This window comes from Lolium rigidum, chromosome 6 (genome assembly GCF_022539505.1).
Source record: "Lolium rigidum isolate FL_2022 chromosome 6, APGP_CSIRO_Lrig_0.1, whole genome shotgun sequence".
Lineage (NCBI taxonomy): Eukaryota > Viridiplantae > Streptophyta > Magnoliopsida > Poales > Poaceae > Lolium > Lolium rigidum.
Genome location: NC_061513.1, coordinates 219,193,370 through 219,210,234, shown reverse-complemented (window position 1 = coordinate 219,210,234; position 16,865 = coordinate 219,193,370). Strand labels below are relative to the sequence as shown.

At 44.3% G+C, this 16,865-nt stretch overlaps 1 protein-coding gene across 1 annotated transcript; it reads right to left on the bottom strand.

Annotated features, from left to right (window-relative positions):
- Positions 1-1,363: 1,363 nt before the first annotated feature.
- LOC124660076 (NDR1/HIN1-like protein 26) lies at positions 1,364-2,128 on the bottom strand. The gene has a single exon (XM_047197869.1). The coding sequence runs from the start codon at positions 2,062-2,064 to the stop codon at positions 1,411-1,413; it is 654 nt and encodes a 217-aa protein (XP_047053825.1). The 5' UTR covers positions 2,065-2,128; the 3' UTR covers positions 1,364-1,410.
- Between the last annotated feature and the right edge of the window lie 14,737 nt (positions 2,129-16,865).

The window sequence follows — 16,865 nt, the reverse complement described above, 5'->3', positions numbered from 1 at the left end:
GTGGCCGAATCCGAGGCGGAGGCCGCCGAGAAGGCGCGGGCGGAGGCAGACGAACAGGGCGGCGGCCATCGCCGCCGTGGCGGAATTCCGGGCGAAGGAGGGCTGCCGCCGGAGGCGGAGGAGGAGGCTGCCGCCGAGGGCAGAGGAGGAGGCTGCCGCCAGGGGGCCTTTCGTGCCATTCATCATCCTCGAGTAGCTAGGATCGCAGTAGATCGCTATGTATATGTATGATCCAGTGTATGATCAATGAAGATGAACTATGGTTTAATTTTTACGGGGTTTTAATTTTTAAAAATACAGGGCGAAATACGGGATCTGCTAGACGGAATGGTTCAGCAAGACGCACTTTTGGAATACGGGGCGAAAAACTCGCGTTATATGTCAGCCCCGTCGATGCCCACGATCGAACGGATCGATCGATCAGGGCCCCCAAATTCAAGAGGCCTCCGATTTTCTACAGGCTACTAGTTGTTTCCTCTTCTTTTTGGCTCTTCTCGTGCGGCCTAGGCCCAGCAGGCCACAATCGATTCATTGCCCAAAAAAACCAATCGCGATCAGTTCGCCTTCGGTGTTCCCGATCGAGCTCCTTTCGACGACGGTTGGTTCTTCACTCGTGTTAAGACTCTAGCCGGCGTGGGCCTGCGGCTGCGGCGTGCCTGACAGATTGCCCGATCGGCCGACCCATCCGATCCTTCATGCTTGCCGGCAGGCTGACTCCTCATCCGCGTCCCCCTTCTCAGTCCTCACTTTGCTGATCAGCAGCTGCCGATCAGGTTTGTTTAGTATTTACCTTACTAACTAATACTACCAGGCTGGCAGGCCATGAATTTCATGCGCTGCCTGTAGGATCACTGATGCGCTAATGCGTTGCTACCTTGTCAAGTATTCCACAATTAGTCATGATGCCTTATTTTGTTAATTTATTAATTTGTTAAACATGACACATGATGAGAAGAATAAAGTGTCAAACCGGTGAAGGAACATGAAGTTCGTTTATTAGTTTAGGGCTATATTTTCTTTTTAGAACGAAACTTGATATGTTTGAGCATTGAACTCATGTTAAACTTATATAGTTAAGTGAAGTACGGTTTCATTTTACTAATTATTGAGTTTCAACATAAAAAATTGACCCCGACTTTTAAGTCGCACCAGGGCCCCCATTTCCTGGAGACGGGGCTGGTTATATGGGGGAGAGAAATAAGGGGCCTGTTAGACATGCTCTTAGATTACTAGTAGTAAACGAGAGAAGTCGAACCATTGCACGTATATGCCCTTGCTGGATCTTCTCCTAATTAAGTAGGTAGAGATTTTGCTACAAGTACAATAACAAAATACTGCACTATAATAATTAAGCAGACGCTAATTAACTAAGTAATAAACTGGTGCACATATATTTGTACGTAGAAATATTCATTGGAGGGTGGTGGCGCACTGGGATCCTTGCACGACGACAGCCCTCGACTGCGACTGCTCGAGCACCACGACGGCGACGCACTCGGCGGCCAGGGCGCGCCTGCCGGACACCCAGGAGGCCACCTTCCACCGGAGGTGCCCCTCCACGCGCAGCCTCAGCAGCAACGTGGGCCGCCCGCCCGCCGCCGTCTCTCCCACGTCCACCGCCGCCGCAGGAGCCACAGACGACGAGGACGACATCAAGGCGGTGAGCACGACGTCTCCCTGCGTCTGCTCGAACGGCTCCGCGGCTGCAGAGAGCTGGCCGCCGGCGTAGGAGGCTCGGAGCTGGAGGCGGTCGTAGAGCGCGGTGGCGCGGGCGTTGGGGTTGTGCGCCACGAAGGCGGCGTCGAGCCGCGCGATGCCGGTGGCGTTGGGACCGGCGACTGCTGCGGTAGCGGCCAGAAGAGAGAAGCGCGGGGCGGAAGGGCGGAGGGTGAGCCATAATATGATGGCCAAGGCTATGATGGACGTCGCCGCCGACGACGCCGCGATCAGGAGCCGCCGGCGCCCGGTGCCGCTGAACCGGCCGCATCCGGCGCCGTGGTGGTGGTGGCGCTTGGTGGCGCAGTGCCTGGGCGAATCGTCGGGATCATCGGTGATGAGGGACATGGAGATCAGGAGCAGAGAGCACAAGAGGAGAGAGGAGAGGTGGTGCACTGAGGCTGTGATGAGGTTTGCGAGTGGTCTCGATATATATTTTCTGCAGTTAGTTGATATAACCACTGATAAACTTTGCGACTTTGCGATTAATTTTTTTTTCGTTACACGGTTTTTGGTAATGAAGTCTGCAGAGTGGTTGCTTGCTTGTTGCTGCGTCAACCATCATTTTTCCATCTCCCTTTATTTCTCAAGAGGAGAAGAAAGGCACCTGCCTCTCTGCCAGCCCTGATGTAGATAGGGGACGGATTGTGAGAGATGGCTGCCTCCATCACAAGATGCTAAAGTTGCTAATGGAAGATGTGTACACAAATGGTTGGCCAATTAGCAGTTAACAAGATCAGAATTCATACAAGCACTTGACTTGAGCTAAGGTAATTAAGGAAGCTTGCAATCATCATATAAGCTAGGGAGGATAGAAAGAAAGAGATATGAAAAGCGACCCTTTCTACCTTTCTTTTTCACAAAGTAGCACCAGGCAACTACCAGCTAGGTTGATGGATCGAGTAGCAGCTCTGTTTGCTTGCTTATTCTTGTTGTTTCGGATGTGAGATGTGAATCAAATCGTCATTGACAAGGGAAAAAAAAAGAGCGCATATACCAAAGCGGATTCTCGAACATTCAAGTCCACTACCTCACTCATTCGCAAACCCCACCCAAAATATTCCCTCTCCCTAGCCAAAATATCAATCAGCATAGTTCCATTCACTGTATTTACATTTTTTAGACAACAGGCATACAATAATCAATCATCATATATGAAGCTCAATGGCCGAGCTCCAAGATTGACGAGATAATAACAGTTCACACCTCGGTACAATCGTGTACCGTGGAAAGTGCAGGGATGTAGCGGCAAGATCATCCCACTACCACCGTTTTTTCATCAGTTACCTTTCTGTTCTTGAGCAAACATATACTCAAGTGTGCTAACTCTATGGTTGTGTTGCTGTCTAAAAAGCTCTTCCATGTTGTATCATGGAGATCGAGGAGAAGATGATTTCCTCTAATATACACGTGGCCACATCACCCCACCACAGCCAATTTAACTAGTGCAACTTTGAAAAATAGCACATACTACATGATATCTCTCCACAAACAAAACAATCAGTCATATACAGATCAACAACACATGGCCAAAAATATGGCTAGTGAGAATCGTGATCATATATCGCCACACAACTCAACGGCTCCAATTCCACCATCCACGATTTCCCCCACAAAGAGAGAACACGGACTTTTGCGGCACCTCAGCAACACCAAGGCATTTATTAATCCTGGTAATTTATGGGTCAACATCAAATGGAGGGTAAACACTACAGTTTACCGATAGTTTGGAATTTCGGTTTTAGAAATGTTTCAGTCACAACAGAAACAGATGAATTAGCGATTTGGGTCTTCTCTTGGATAATCTACTGAAATTATAATTTAAGTGTGTGAAATGTAAAAAAAATATAAACATTTTTTTATTTTTTTATTGAATTTATGTCTACTTTTGAAGGTTAAAATAAGGCCAGTGTTGAGCACCCCCCTCCCCCCGGGGGATTTTCTTGGAACCTACCACTCTCATTGCTGACAAATGCCCTCTTGGCGCCCAATTCCGTATTTGCTGCATTGTGAAAAAATCCTCCCACATTTGTCGCATGGTAGCCAAAAAGGGTTTGGTCACAAACAAATTAAAAGGACTCATCAAACATAGATCTCGCCGGAGACCTCGTAGCAAAAGTGAGTGCTATTGTAGCATAACCAACTTCGTCGGAGACATCGACGGAGACCTCGCCGAAAAACTCGTAGGACAAAATGTGTGATATTCCAACAAAAACCACATATATTTTGTAGAAAACAAATTCTTCCTATGATGCAAACCCAAAGAATGTATAGTGCAAAACTGCATTGCGGCTTCAACAAAAAAAATCTTTTTTATGTGTAGCAGAAAAATTCTTCATATGCTGCAAATCCAAAGAACAGTTGTAGCACCGAAAATTTCTCTAATGATGCAAAACCACTTAATGGTAGCCTCTCATAGCATTGACTCATGCCGCTTAACGAGGATTGTTGCTCGCAGCAAGGAGGCTCGCTGCCATGAACTGCCCTGCTCTCCGCGGCAGCGAGAGGGCACGCTGAGAGAGACGACGCACTAGGAAGACAAAACCAAAGGACGGAGGCCCAACGACAATGGCGACCAAGAAAGTGTCGGCATGGGGAGAGCAGCTTGAGGACGCATGGCGGGAATAAATAACAGAACAAGTACTTGTTGCTATGTCCGTCTATTTTACATTATGTGTACTCCTTCTCATCTTCATGTCATCAAACTTAAGGGAATACTCTGTTAAAAACTTAAAGTTGGTTGAAGAGTTTTGACTTCTCAAGGAGTATTAGTGAGATGTGTTGCATCATCCCAATGCTCGAACATGGTAGCCATATGAATATTTTGCATAACACTTGTGTATGATTCAGTACTTGTAATTATAGCAACATTATTTGCGAGAGAAAAATCATGTGAACTAAACCTAGGTCCATTATAAACCATAAAAATGCCTTTAAAATCGTTTTCTTATTGTTTTTGCTTTAAGTTTTAATTAAGACCAAAAATACAAAATACTTTGCTTGTCTTAAACTTGAAAACAAACCATCACTCTTTGGATGTTTTATGTTTAAACTGTTTAGTGTGCATAGATAACTAGAATTTTTACACTCTAGTTTGAGAGAATATATCGCTTTACCTTCTTGCTCCTGCGATTCGATATCCATACTTGATCTCCTGCACTCTGGGGTCATCACGCGGAACGCGCACAACAAACAAACCACTGCATAAGATATCGTATATGTGTTTTTATACATGTATGTATTAGATGTGTGCGGTATTGACCAGGTGAGGCATGCGAGTTACAACTTTGGGTAACAGCGTCCTTTTGTATATGCATTCTCTTCTGTAACATGATTATAATCCTTACATCTAGGGGTAAAAAGGAAACATGTACAGGGCCAAGTTAGAAAATTGGTGGTAAGTGACGTAGCATCCTTTAGGTACTTCCCTTGTCAACTTGATGTTTTTGACATATTGCCCACGTAAGCCTTTACCATTTAGGTGTAACAATTGCCTATGCATTCTCTTCTGTAACATGATTATAATCCTTAATAATAATCTTTTAAATTGATTTGCTTGTTGTTTTACTTTAAGTTCAAATTAAAACCAAAAATACTTTGTTTGCCTTAAACTTGAAAACAACCCATCACCGTTTACATGTTAAAATTGTTTAGTGTATAGATAACTAGAGTTGTGGCTGTTTTGTTTGAGAGAATAAATTGTACTTCCACATTGGGAGGTGCTACGTCGATCCCATGCACTTGGGTGTTATCACTAGTTGCCACCGAAGCAGGCCGACGGTCAAAGCCCTTCGGTCGATGGTGGGGCCGGGTAGTATCCTCATGCGGCGACGTGTTTCCTCGAACGACACGATAAGGCGGTGAATACTGGTATCTAGGGCGGCTGCCCTGGGAGATGGTGGTGGTCCTCTCGTGGCGAATGGCGGTGGGGGATCGTGTTTCCCTGTCGAGATGCGGCGCTAGGCGAGGGGCATAACGGCTAGTTTTGTGTGAGTGGCGCGGACGTGCGACCCAGCATCGACGGCGTGGTGGTGGCCTCGCCTCCGGCGTGCACTAAGTTATGAGGCCAACAGGAGCATGCTTCGAGCGACGCGGGTCGCCTTCTTCGCTGCAACTCGAGCCTATGGGCAGCAGGTGGGGATTTGGGAGGCCCGTTCCAAAGGGAGCCGACTGGAAGCATGGGGTTGCTGGCTTGGACCTAATAATGGTGCTTTGTCCCTAGAGCTCTTCTTGCGCCAAGTTGTCGTTTTTCTTGGTGTCGGACTCCTCGATCTGCCCGCAAGCGAGTTTCGGTCTTCCATGTCGGAGATCTCCGCTGATTGGAGCATGGCGCCCTAGATATCTAGGTTGGATACGATCCGGTCATGTGCGGTTTCATGAGGGCACGACCAGAAACTTCGCTTCCTTATCGGTACATGTCTAAGTATACATTTCTATGGCATTGCGAGATGGGGAGAAAGTTATGGTGGCTGCGATTGAAGGTCTTCAAGTTATGGCAAAGAGGTGTATTGGATATGAAGAAGACTATGCGTGTACGGTTATGGCTTGCGGGGTGTTGTTCAAGTCCACTACATACATGCCATACCCGTGTCTTGGGTGTTTGGTGACTTATGGCAACACTGCATTTTTGGTGGTGCTCCGCGAGTACCGAGTTGGGATTTTCAAGGTGAAAAGCCAAGGTTTAGCCCTTATTAGTTGTACGTGTCAATTGTTACAAATGCGACAAGCAAATAACGAAGAACGATAAAGGAACACACGCAGGGGACACAAGATTTTAACGTGGAAAATCACTTCCAATACGAAGAGGAAAAAACCACGGGCGCTAGCCACCAAAACTTCACTATATCCGGGAGTGTTTACAAACGCCGTGGGATATCTTATAATCTGATAAACCCTAGTCGGCGGCTTACAAGAGGTATATATGCATCGATCCGTACCGCAAGGAGCTGCCGCCCCCGCACCCCCCCTTCGTAGGCATCCCTGCAGGACACGTCATATGGGCTAACTTCAGACTCCACTACGCTTCGGCCCAAGCCTACCGGCGACGGGCCTCGCTCCGCTCGTCGGAAGTTAGCCTCCCTTTAGAATGAATTTGGATCACAATACAACAAGCTTCACCTTGATACAAATTCCATCTTGTAGCATGAACTTCAATAATCTCCCGAATAAACAAAGAAAACACTTGTTGGCGCCAACAACCACTTGGGCTAAACAGTTATACCAACCAAGCTCGAGCAAAGCTCAACCTTGGAAACAGGAACAAGCTGTGTCATCATATCAGCAGGATTATCATGAGTACTTATCTTGCATACCTTCAGTTTACCTTGTGCAACAACGTCGCGAACATAATGGTACTTGATATCAATGTGCTTTGTCCGATCATGGAACATTTGATCTTTAGTAAGGTATATGGCACTTTGACTATCAGAAAACAAGTTAATGCAAGAATCATCTCCACAAAGCTCAACATACAAACCTTTCAACCAAACAGACTCTTTGCAAGCTTCAGCAATTGCCATATATTCTGCTTCGTCGTAGATTGGGCAACAATGGGTTGTAACGTCGCCTTCCAACTCACAAGACATCCACCAACAGTGAACACATAACCTGTGAGGGACCTTCTCTTATCCAAATCGGCAGCATAATCTGAATCCACATAGCCTGTGAGTTCCTCACCGGTCTTACCAAACTTCAAGAAAGCTTTGGATGTGCCACGAAGATACCTGAAAATCCACTGAACAACTTTCCAATGCTCTTTACCAGGATCAGCCTTGTATTGACTGACCAAACTCATAGCATATGATAAATTAGGGAGAGAACAAACCATGGCATACATCAAGGAACCAACATCACTAGAATATGGAACTCGTGACATGTACTCAATATCTTCATCAGTACTAGGACATTGCAATGCTGACAATTTGAAGTGAGAAGCAATAGGTGTACTAACGAGACTTTGCATCATGCATATTAAAACGATGAAGAACTTTCCGAATGAATTTTGCTGACTAAGAAATAACACACTAGATTTTCAGATCTCTTGTAATTTCCATACCTAGTATTTTCTTAGCAGCACCAAGATCCTTCATCTCAAATTAACTACTTAATTGTGCTTTCAAAGTAGTGATCTCTTTCTTGCTCTTGGCAGCAATCAACATATCATCAACATATAAAAGAAAGTATATAGGTGATCCATTAACAAACTTGATATAAACACAGCTATCATACTGAGATCTCTTAAACTCATGTGCAAGCATAAATGAATCAAACCTTTTATACCATTGTCTTGGAGGCTGTTTCAGACCATAAAGGGACCTCTTCAACTTGCAAATAAGATTCTCCTTACCAGTCACAATAAAACTTTCAGGCTGGTCCATGTATATGTCCTCCTCAAGCTCACCATGCAGAAAAGCAGTCTTTACATCTAGCTGCTCAAGCCCAAGATCATGCATAGCCACAATACCAAAGAATGCACGAATGGAACTATGCTTCACAACCGAAGAGAAAACATCATTGTAATCAATACCTGGAATTTGGCTGAAACCTTTTGCTACTAACCTTGCCTTAAACCTCGGAGTCTCATTAGGAGACAAACCTTTCTTTATTTTAAATATCCACTTACAACGGACAACCTTATTTTGTTTAGGCAAGGGAACAACATCCCATGTGCCATTCTTGTCAAGCGATTGCATCTCCTCTTGCATAGCAGAAATCCACTTCACACGGTCAACGGATGCAACGGCCTCAACATATGTAACAGTTTCAGTATCATGCTCAACATGTTCAGCACAACTCAAAGCATGATGAACAAGATTACATTTTTCAATTAAACGAGGACGTGGACCTTTGTTACGCCTCGGTCTATCAGCAGCAATGGAACTATTTGTTTGCTGCAAAACATGAGGTGGGTGCTGAACAACAGTATTATCATTTTTAGCAACTTTATTTTCTTTCTCCTCCACGTGCTCCACCTGCACGCTAATCCTCTGTGGCTCATCATCAGAAACATCGTAAAAATCGGTAGCATCAGAAATATCTGTAGATGAACTCTTATGAAACATAATAGCCTCATTAAACACAACATTCCTGCTATGCAAAACTTTCTTAGTTTCATGATTTCATAACCTGTATGCCTTAAGTCCTGAACCATAACCAAGAAACACGCACTTACCAGCTCTAGACTCTAACTTTCCATTATCAACATGAGCATAAACAGTGCAACCGAAAACTCTCAACTGTGAATAATCAGCAGGTGAACCAGACCATACCTCAATAGGAGTTTTCTTATCAAGCGGAATGCAAGGTGACCTGTTTATCAAGTAACAGGCGGTGGAGGTTGCTTCAGCCCAAAACCATCTATGCATACCAGCATTAGACAACATGCAGCGAGCCTTGGAGATGATGGTTCTGTTCATCCTCTCCGCCACACCATTCTGTTGAGGAGTGTATGGGATGATGTGGTGCTTGACAATGCCTTCATCGCTACAATAATCATTAAATATAGTAGAACAAAATTTCATGCCACCGTCAGTACGAAGCAATTTAATTTTCTTTTCTATTTGCTTCTCTACCATAACTTTCCACTTTCTAAAAGCATCAAATACATCAGATTTATGTTTCAGAAAGAACGGCCACACTTTTCTGGAGTAATCATCTATGATAGTAAGCATGGAATTTGCACCACCAAGAGAAGTCTTGTGGGAAGGTCCCCACACATCAGCATGCACATAATTTAAAATCCCTTTGGTGGTATGAACGGAAGCGTTGAATTTAACTCTTTTATGCTTACCAAAAATGCAGTGCTCACAGAACTTAAACTTACTCAAATTGCAGCCATCTAGAGATCTCTCCTGTGTAATTCTACCATGCCATGTTCACTCATATGTCCAAGACGCATATGCCACAGATTAGTTTTATCATGCTCATCAGGAACAACAGCAGCAGCAATACCAGACAAAGTGCTACCTCTAAAAATATATAACTTTGCAGAATTCATATCACCTATCATGTGAACGAGAGAACCTTTTGATACCTTCAGAACTCCACGAGAACCGGATTGTTTGTACCCATCAACATCAAGGGTACTGAGAGAGATCAGATTTCTGGCCATGCCAGGTATGTGTCTCACATCTGGCAGAGTGCGTGTCATGCCATCATGCATCTTGATCTGAACTGAGTCAATGCCCACGATCTCACGTGGGTTGTTATCTCCCATACGCACAAAATCGCCACTCTGCACAAACTCATAAGAACTGAACCAGTCTTTGTTACAGCAGATATGAAACGAACATGCAGAATCAAGGAACCACTCATCATTACCAGAAACACAACCAGCAAACACAACTAGGCAATCGCCATCAGAATTATCATTGGAAACAACAGCAGCATTACCATCACCATCAGATTTTTTTTCGGTTGGTAAGTACCGTTTCTTTTCTCTTTGTTCTGCAACTTCCAGCAATCATCAATATTGTGGTTATTTTCTTACAATACTTGCAGAACTTACCATCTCGTCCCTTGGACTTTGAGCCACCTTTGTCGGTCTTGCTCTTATCTCTGTTGTAGTTGTTGTAGTTGTTGTTTCTGTTCTCAGTCCTGCCTCAGACCTGCAGTGCTTCTTCCTTAGATGACGAACCCTCTGCATGCATCATATATTTCATCTTTTCCCTCAGCTGGAGGGCCTCATAAACTTCGGCAAGGGTTAGTTCATCACGGCTGTATAACAAGGTGTCTCGAAAATTCGCAAAAGAATTAAGCAATGAGACTAACAGTATAAGAGCGAGATCCTCATCCTCATTACTTACCTCCATGGATAGAAAATCAGAAACGATCTCTGTAAAGATCGATAGATGGTTCATCACCGATGCACCTTCTTGCAACTTGTGCGAGAATAACTTCATCTTCACGTACATCTTACTGGTTAGATCTTTGGACATGAGGATTGATACGTCCATTTTGCATCACTATTTTATATCATAATTCATCGTTATTCATTGATATATTTCATATTTAGAGATAATACTTATGTTATTTCACCTATTTTGCATGTTTCATGATTATTGGAGAATTACTCACCGGAGTCAGGATTCTGCTGGAAAAAGCACCGTCAGGATACAATATTTCTGAAGATCAACAATTGACGGAAAATATACCGAAACTCTTATTTTTCCAGAAGACGGAGCCAGCCAAAAGGGGAGGCCGAGGAGGGCTGCCATGGGCCCTCCCCATAGGCCGGCGCGGCCACCAGGCCAGGCGCGCCGCCACGTGGGGAGGGGCCCCACGACACCCCTCGGCCATCTCCCTTTCGCTACTTCATCTACACGAAACCCTAAGGTGCGGAGGACGATCGATAATAGACACGGCCGCCTCGCGGGGCGGAAAACACCAGAGAGAAAAGAGCTCTCCGGCATGCTGAAATTCGCCGGGGAAATTCCCTCCCGGAGGGAAATCATCGCCATCATCACCGTCATCGAGCTGGACTTCGTTGGGATCATCATCATCATCATCTCCACCACCGACACCATCATCTCCACCGCTGCACCTCATCTCCGCTTGTAACATCTAGGGTCGAATCTTGATTATTTCATAGGGGAAACTCTTCCGTTATTGATGCTATTGAGTGAAACCGTTGAATCAAGGTTTATGTTCAGATTGTTATCCATCATCATATCACCTCTGATCATGTTCCATATGATGTCTTGTGAGTAGTTCGTTTAGTTCTTGAGGACATGGGTAAAGTCTAAATGTTAGTAGTGAACTATGTTGAGTAATATTTAATGGTTTGATATTTAAGTTGTGGTGTTATTCTTCTAGTGGTGTCATGTGAACGTCGACTACATGATACTTCACCTTTATGGGCCTAGGGGAATGCATCTTGTATTCATTTTCTAATTGTGGGGTTGCCGGAGTGACAGCAACCTGAACCCCCATTGGTATATCGATGCATGAGGGATAGCAGGATCTCGTTTAAGGCTGTGGTTAGATTTATCTTAATTACTTTCTTGTATTTGCGGATGCTTGCAAGGGGTTTAATCACAAGTATGTATTAGTCCTAGGAAGGGCGGTGCATTAGCATAGGTTCACCCACACAACACTTATCAAAACAATGAATATTAATCAACTATATGAAGCGAAAGCACTAGACTAAATTCCCGTGTGTCCTCAAGAACGTTTGGTCATCATAAGTAAACAAACTGGCTTGTCCTTTGTGCTAAAAAGGATTGGGCCACTTGCTGCAATTATTATTCCCGCATTTTACTTACTTGTACTTTATTCATCTGCTATATCAAAACCCCCTGAAAACTTGTCTGTGAGCATTTACAGTGAATCCTTCATCGAAACTGCTTGTCAACACCTTCTACTCCTCGTTGGGTTCGACACTCTTATTTATCGAAAGTACTACGATACACCCCCTATACATGTGGGTCATCAAGACTATTTTCTGGCGCCGTTGCCGTGGAGTGAAGCGCTATTGGTAAGTGGAATTGGTAAGGAAAACTTTTACTGTACGTGCTGTTTTTATTTCTGCCTGCTGCCATAATTCATTATGGAGAGATCTTCTCTTGAATTCCTATTTGGAAAATCTACTACTACTACAAAGATAGTGGATGAGGCGCCAGGTGAGAAAGAGGTTCCATATAAAATACCTATGAAAATTATTGAACGTGTTGTGGATAACCGCTATGAAGGGGATGGAACTGTCCATCCTGGAGATCAGTTACTGTTTTTACATGAATTATGCGGGTTATTCAAGTGTGCATGTATTTCTATGGATGAAGTTAGGAAGAAACTATTCTCTATGTCGCTGTCTGGTAAAGCGGCGCATTGGAATAAACTGCTGAAGAATGGGAACTCTCTTGATTGGAAGGATATTGTGCCTCTATTTTATTCTAAATTCTATCCTCCAAGTGAAATTCATAAAGACCGAAACCGCATATATAATTTCTAGCCTCATGATGGAGAGAGTATTGCCCAAGTATGGGGGAGATTGAAGTCTTTAATGCTCAAATGCCCCATTCATGAGCTTTCGGTAATATCATCATTGATAATTTCTATGCAAGACTTTCTTTTCAAGATAAAACCTTGCTGGATACTACTTGTTCCGGATCATTCACACGCAACAAAGAAGAGTTTAAATGGGACCTTCTTGATCGGATTCGGGAGAATACTGAAGGATGGGAGAACGACAAAGGTAGAGAGTCAGGTATAAATTATGATTACGAATGCATTGAAACTTTTATGGATACTGATAAATTTCGAAATATGAGTGCTACTTATGGTCTTGCGCCTCAAGTTGTTGCAAATTTTTATAAAGCTTTTGCCTCTCATTTTGAATTGCCTAGGAAGAATTTTAATAAGTATCATGAACCCTACAAAGATAAAACTGATTCACCTATAGGTAAATGTATTGTAGTTAAAACTGTTGATCACATTCTTCCTGAAGCTTATATTGAGAAAACCCCTTTTCCTGCTAAAATGAAGGAGTATTCTATTATAACTAGTGTGGTTAACAGAAGTGCAAAGAAACCTATAGAACCTGAGGAACAAATAAATGTTGAACCTGCTGTTGCAATAGTTAAAGACCTTGTGACTGAAAATGTAGAAGATGGTCACATCATTTTCTGTGAAGATGCTTCTAATATTGTTTCACATCCTAGTAAGTCTAGGAAAGCCAGTGTTCCTATGCTCTCTGTTAGAATTGGTGATCATTGTTATTACGGTTTATGCGATATTGGTGCCAGTATTAGTGCCATTCCTTATGAGCTTTACAAGGAAATCATGCATGAAATTGGTTCTTGTGAACTTGAAGATATTTATGTGGTTATTCGGCTAGCTAATAGAGAAACTATCTCTCCTATTGGTATTGTTCGAGATGTGAAAGTTCTATGTGGTAAGATTAAATATCCCGCTGACTTTTTGGTACTTGGTTCTGCTGCTAGTAAGACTTGTCCTATCATTTTTGGTAGACCTTTTCTAAATACTTGTGGAGCTATTATAGATTGCAAGAAAGAGAAAATTGTGACTAAATTTGCTGTTGAATCTTATGAGTTTAATTTCTCTAAATTTTCCAAAGTTCCCTATGAAGCTGAATTGCCTAATAATGATTTTAGAGTTGAACAGCTTGCATCTATTGCTCTTGCTCCTAATAATCCTTTGCAGCAACATTTGGAGGATCATGAGAGTGAAGTCTTTAGGGAAGAAATGAATGAGCTTGATGAAATTTTCCTTCGTCAACCTATTCTTAAACATGACTTACCGGTAGAAAATCTAGGTACAACACCACCGCCAAAGGAAGATCCTGTTGTTGATTTGAAACCATTGCCTGATAATCTTAAGTATGCTTATATTGATGATAAGAAAACATATCATGTTATTATTAGTGCTAAGCTTTCAGATTTTGAGGAAGAAAGATTATTGGAAATATTGAAGAAACACCGAGGAGCTATTGGCTACACTCTTGATGACTTGAAGGGGATTTCTCCCGCTATTTGCCAACATGCCATCAACATGGAAGATGATGCAAAGCCTGTTGTTGAACATCAGCGTCATCTAATTCCTAAGATGAAGGTGTAAGAGCAAGATCTATAACCCTTGTTTTGTGTGTTTGATGACAACACTCGAACAATTCTAATCGTGCACAAAGATTGTCTTTGATGGATTTGTAGGTGTACGGTGCCCTCGTCGAACACACTATGATCGGAAGACTCGAAGCGTAGATCTTAGGTTTTTCTGGTTTCGTGTGTGTGTCGTGAGGTAACATGGTAGGAGAGGAAAAGAGGAAAAAGGTGTTTTAGCCATAGCGGTACTACCGGTACCAGGAGCGGTAGTACCGCTACCCCTACTGGTACCGCCCTGAGCTACCGCTCTGAGGATTGCACATGAGATTGTCCCACAGAACAGGTTACGGTACCTTTACGGTACCTTGAGCGGTAGTACCGCTTCCAAGCGGTAGTACCGCCCACGGTACCGCTCAAGTACCGTAACACGTTACGGCAGTACCGCTGTGGTACCGCTCCGGTACCGCTTCGAGTCCAGTAAGGTTTGGACCCTGTTGCGGTACCTCGAGCGGTACCACGAGCGGTAGTACCGCTATGTGTCCACGTGGACAAGTTCTGTGGGGATTCGAACTCAGAGCGGTAGTACCGCTTCCTGGAAGCGGTAGTACCGCTTAGGCAAAAACAGCACATAACGGTTGGATTTGGAGGGACCTATAAAAAGGCCCCTTCTTCCCCAGCTCGTTTTTAGCTCTTCTCTCTCTCCTCCATTGTTGCTGAGCTCAAACTGAGGGGATCTCCCTCCCTACCCAATCAATCTTGCTCATACTTTGAGGAGTGGTGGAGGAGACCCCGATCTATCGTTCTACCGAGAGAAATTTCACCAATTCGTGGTACTCCTTAGTGGATCTTGGTGGTAGAGTTCCTATGGTGGACTCTTGGAAGAAGTGCATCCATGGAGGCTAGCTTGGTGTTGTACTAGCCCCATGGGTTGTTGGGAGCCTCCTTGTGGTGTGGAGCTCGCCCCAACCTTGTGAAGGAATCACCGCCTCGACCGGTGCCTTAGTGGAAAAGGGGGAGCACCTTCGTGGAGCTCTCTCGAGGAAGAAGGTGAGGCCTTCCTTCGTGGTGTGGCCGTCTAGTCTCTTGTGTGAGACTAGCACCTCCTCAACGCAGACGTACTTCCTATTGTGGAAGGAACTGCGGGAAACAAACCTCGCCTCGTCTCCGCACCCTCCGGTTGTCCCGCTCCCTACTCTTACTATCTTGTGTGATTCCTTTGCTTGTTGTACTTGTCTAGGATCATTGTAGGAACACCACCATCGCTAAAGCTATCACCTTTACCTTCCGTTGCACTAAAAATTGAAAAAGACTAAAACTTGCCGTAGCGCCATTCACCCCCCCCCTCTTGATCGCTACGATCCATTCAAGTGGTATCAGAGCAAGGTTTTCTTGCTCGGGCTTTACCGCCTAAGAAATGGCCGATCAAGAGGTGAATGTGAATGGAGTCCTTCCCGGTGAGCAATCATCTCCATCATCAATTGCCGATAATACTCCGGCTACTTTGGATGACCTCAAGAAATTGGAGTCATCCATTGTATCTCAATTGAAGGCTATGATGATGGAGTTGATTACTCCAAAGCCAAATCCCATCATAGATCCTAATAGAGGTGTCAATGTTCCCCCACCACAAGTTAACACTTTTCCTCTCGTTGGATTTGTTGAGCAATCGACAAAGCCACCTCGGGAAAAGGATCTTGAGGATGTTGACACCTCATCAAAAGGGAAGGATGAATCTCCGGTTGCGGGACAATTAAGAGGTAATCATGCGGTGCCACCACCAAGTGATTACACCGTAAATGTCCCAATACCCATGCCTCGCATTTTGACTCATGGTTCACCACCGCTTCTTGAATCTAATAGCTTTGAAAATTGGCAATTCTTAATGCGTTCCCATGTGCGCAACGCTTCTACCGAGCTTTGGCGTCTCATAGAGGAGGGATATTCTCCACGAGACCCAATGAACTTGACAAGAAGGGAAGTGGTAGATGACCAACTCAACGCCACCGCCATCAACATGATTCACATGGCCGTCACGCCCAAGGATCGCGCTCATATTCGCTCGCTCAAGACCGCCAAGGAAGCTTGGGATAAACTTGACAAGCTATTCCTCGGAAATGCAAGCATCCAAAGCTCTCGTTTCGATGAAGTGAACAATATGGCCGACAACTTCGTTATGAATGAAGGAGAGTCCCCCGAAGAAATGTACCGGCGCCTCATCGCTCTTGCCGTACAAATGCAAGATCTTGGGGAAACGTTTGTGGATGACCATTGGATCAAGCGCAAGTTCTACAACGCTCTCCTCCCCTATGAGGAAGTGAAGTTGACGGCCATCCGCCAAAATGCCTCCTTCCGTGCTATGACATCCGATGAAGTCCTTAGTGAAGTCATCGCCTTGGACATATCTAAGAAGAATGCGGAAGATCTTGTTGCTCGTGCTCTCAACACCCGCAAGCCTAACTTTGCATTGAAGATGAAGGAGTATGGAGCTAGTGAGAGCGATGAGGATCCCATTGAGTGGGGTCCGGATGATCTCAAGGTCAACTATCATGAACACATGGCTCTCGCCGCCAAGAGTTTTTGGAGTGGAAACAA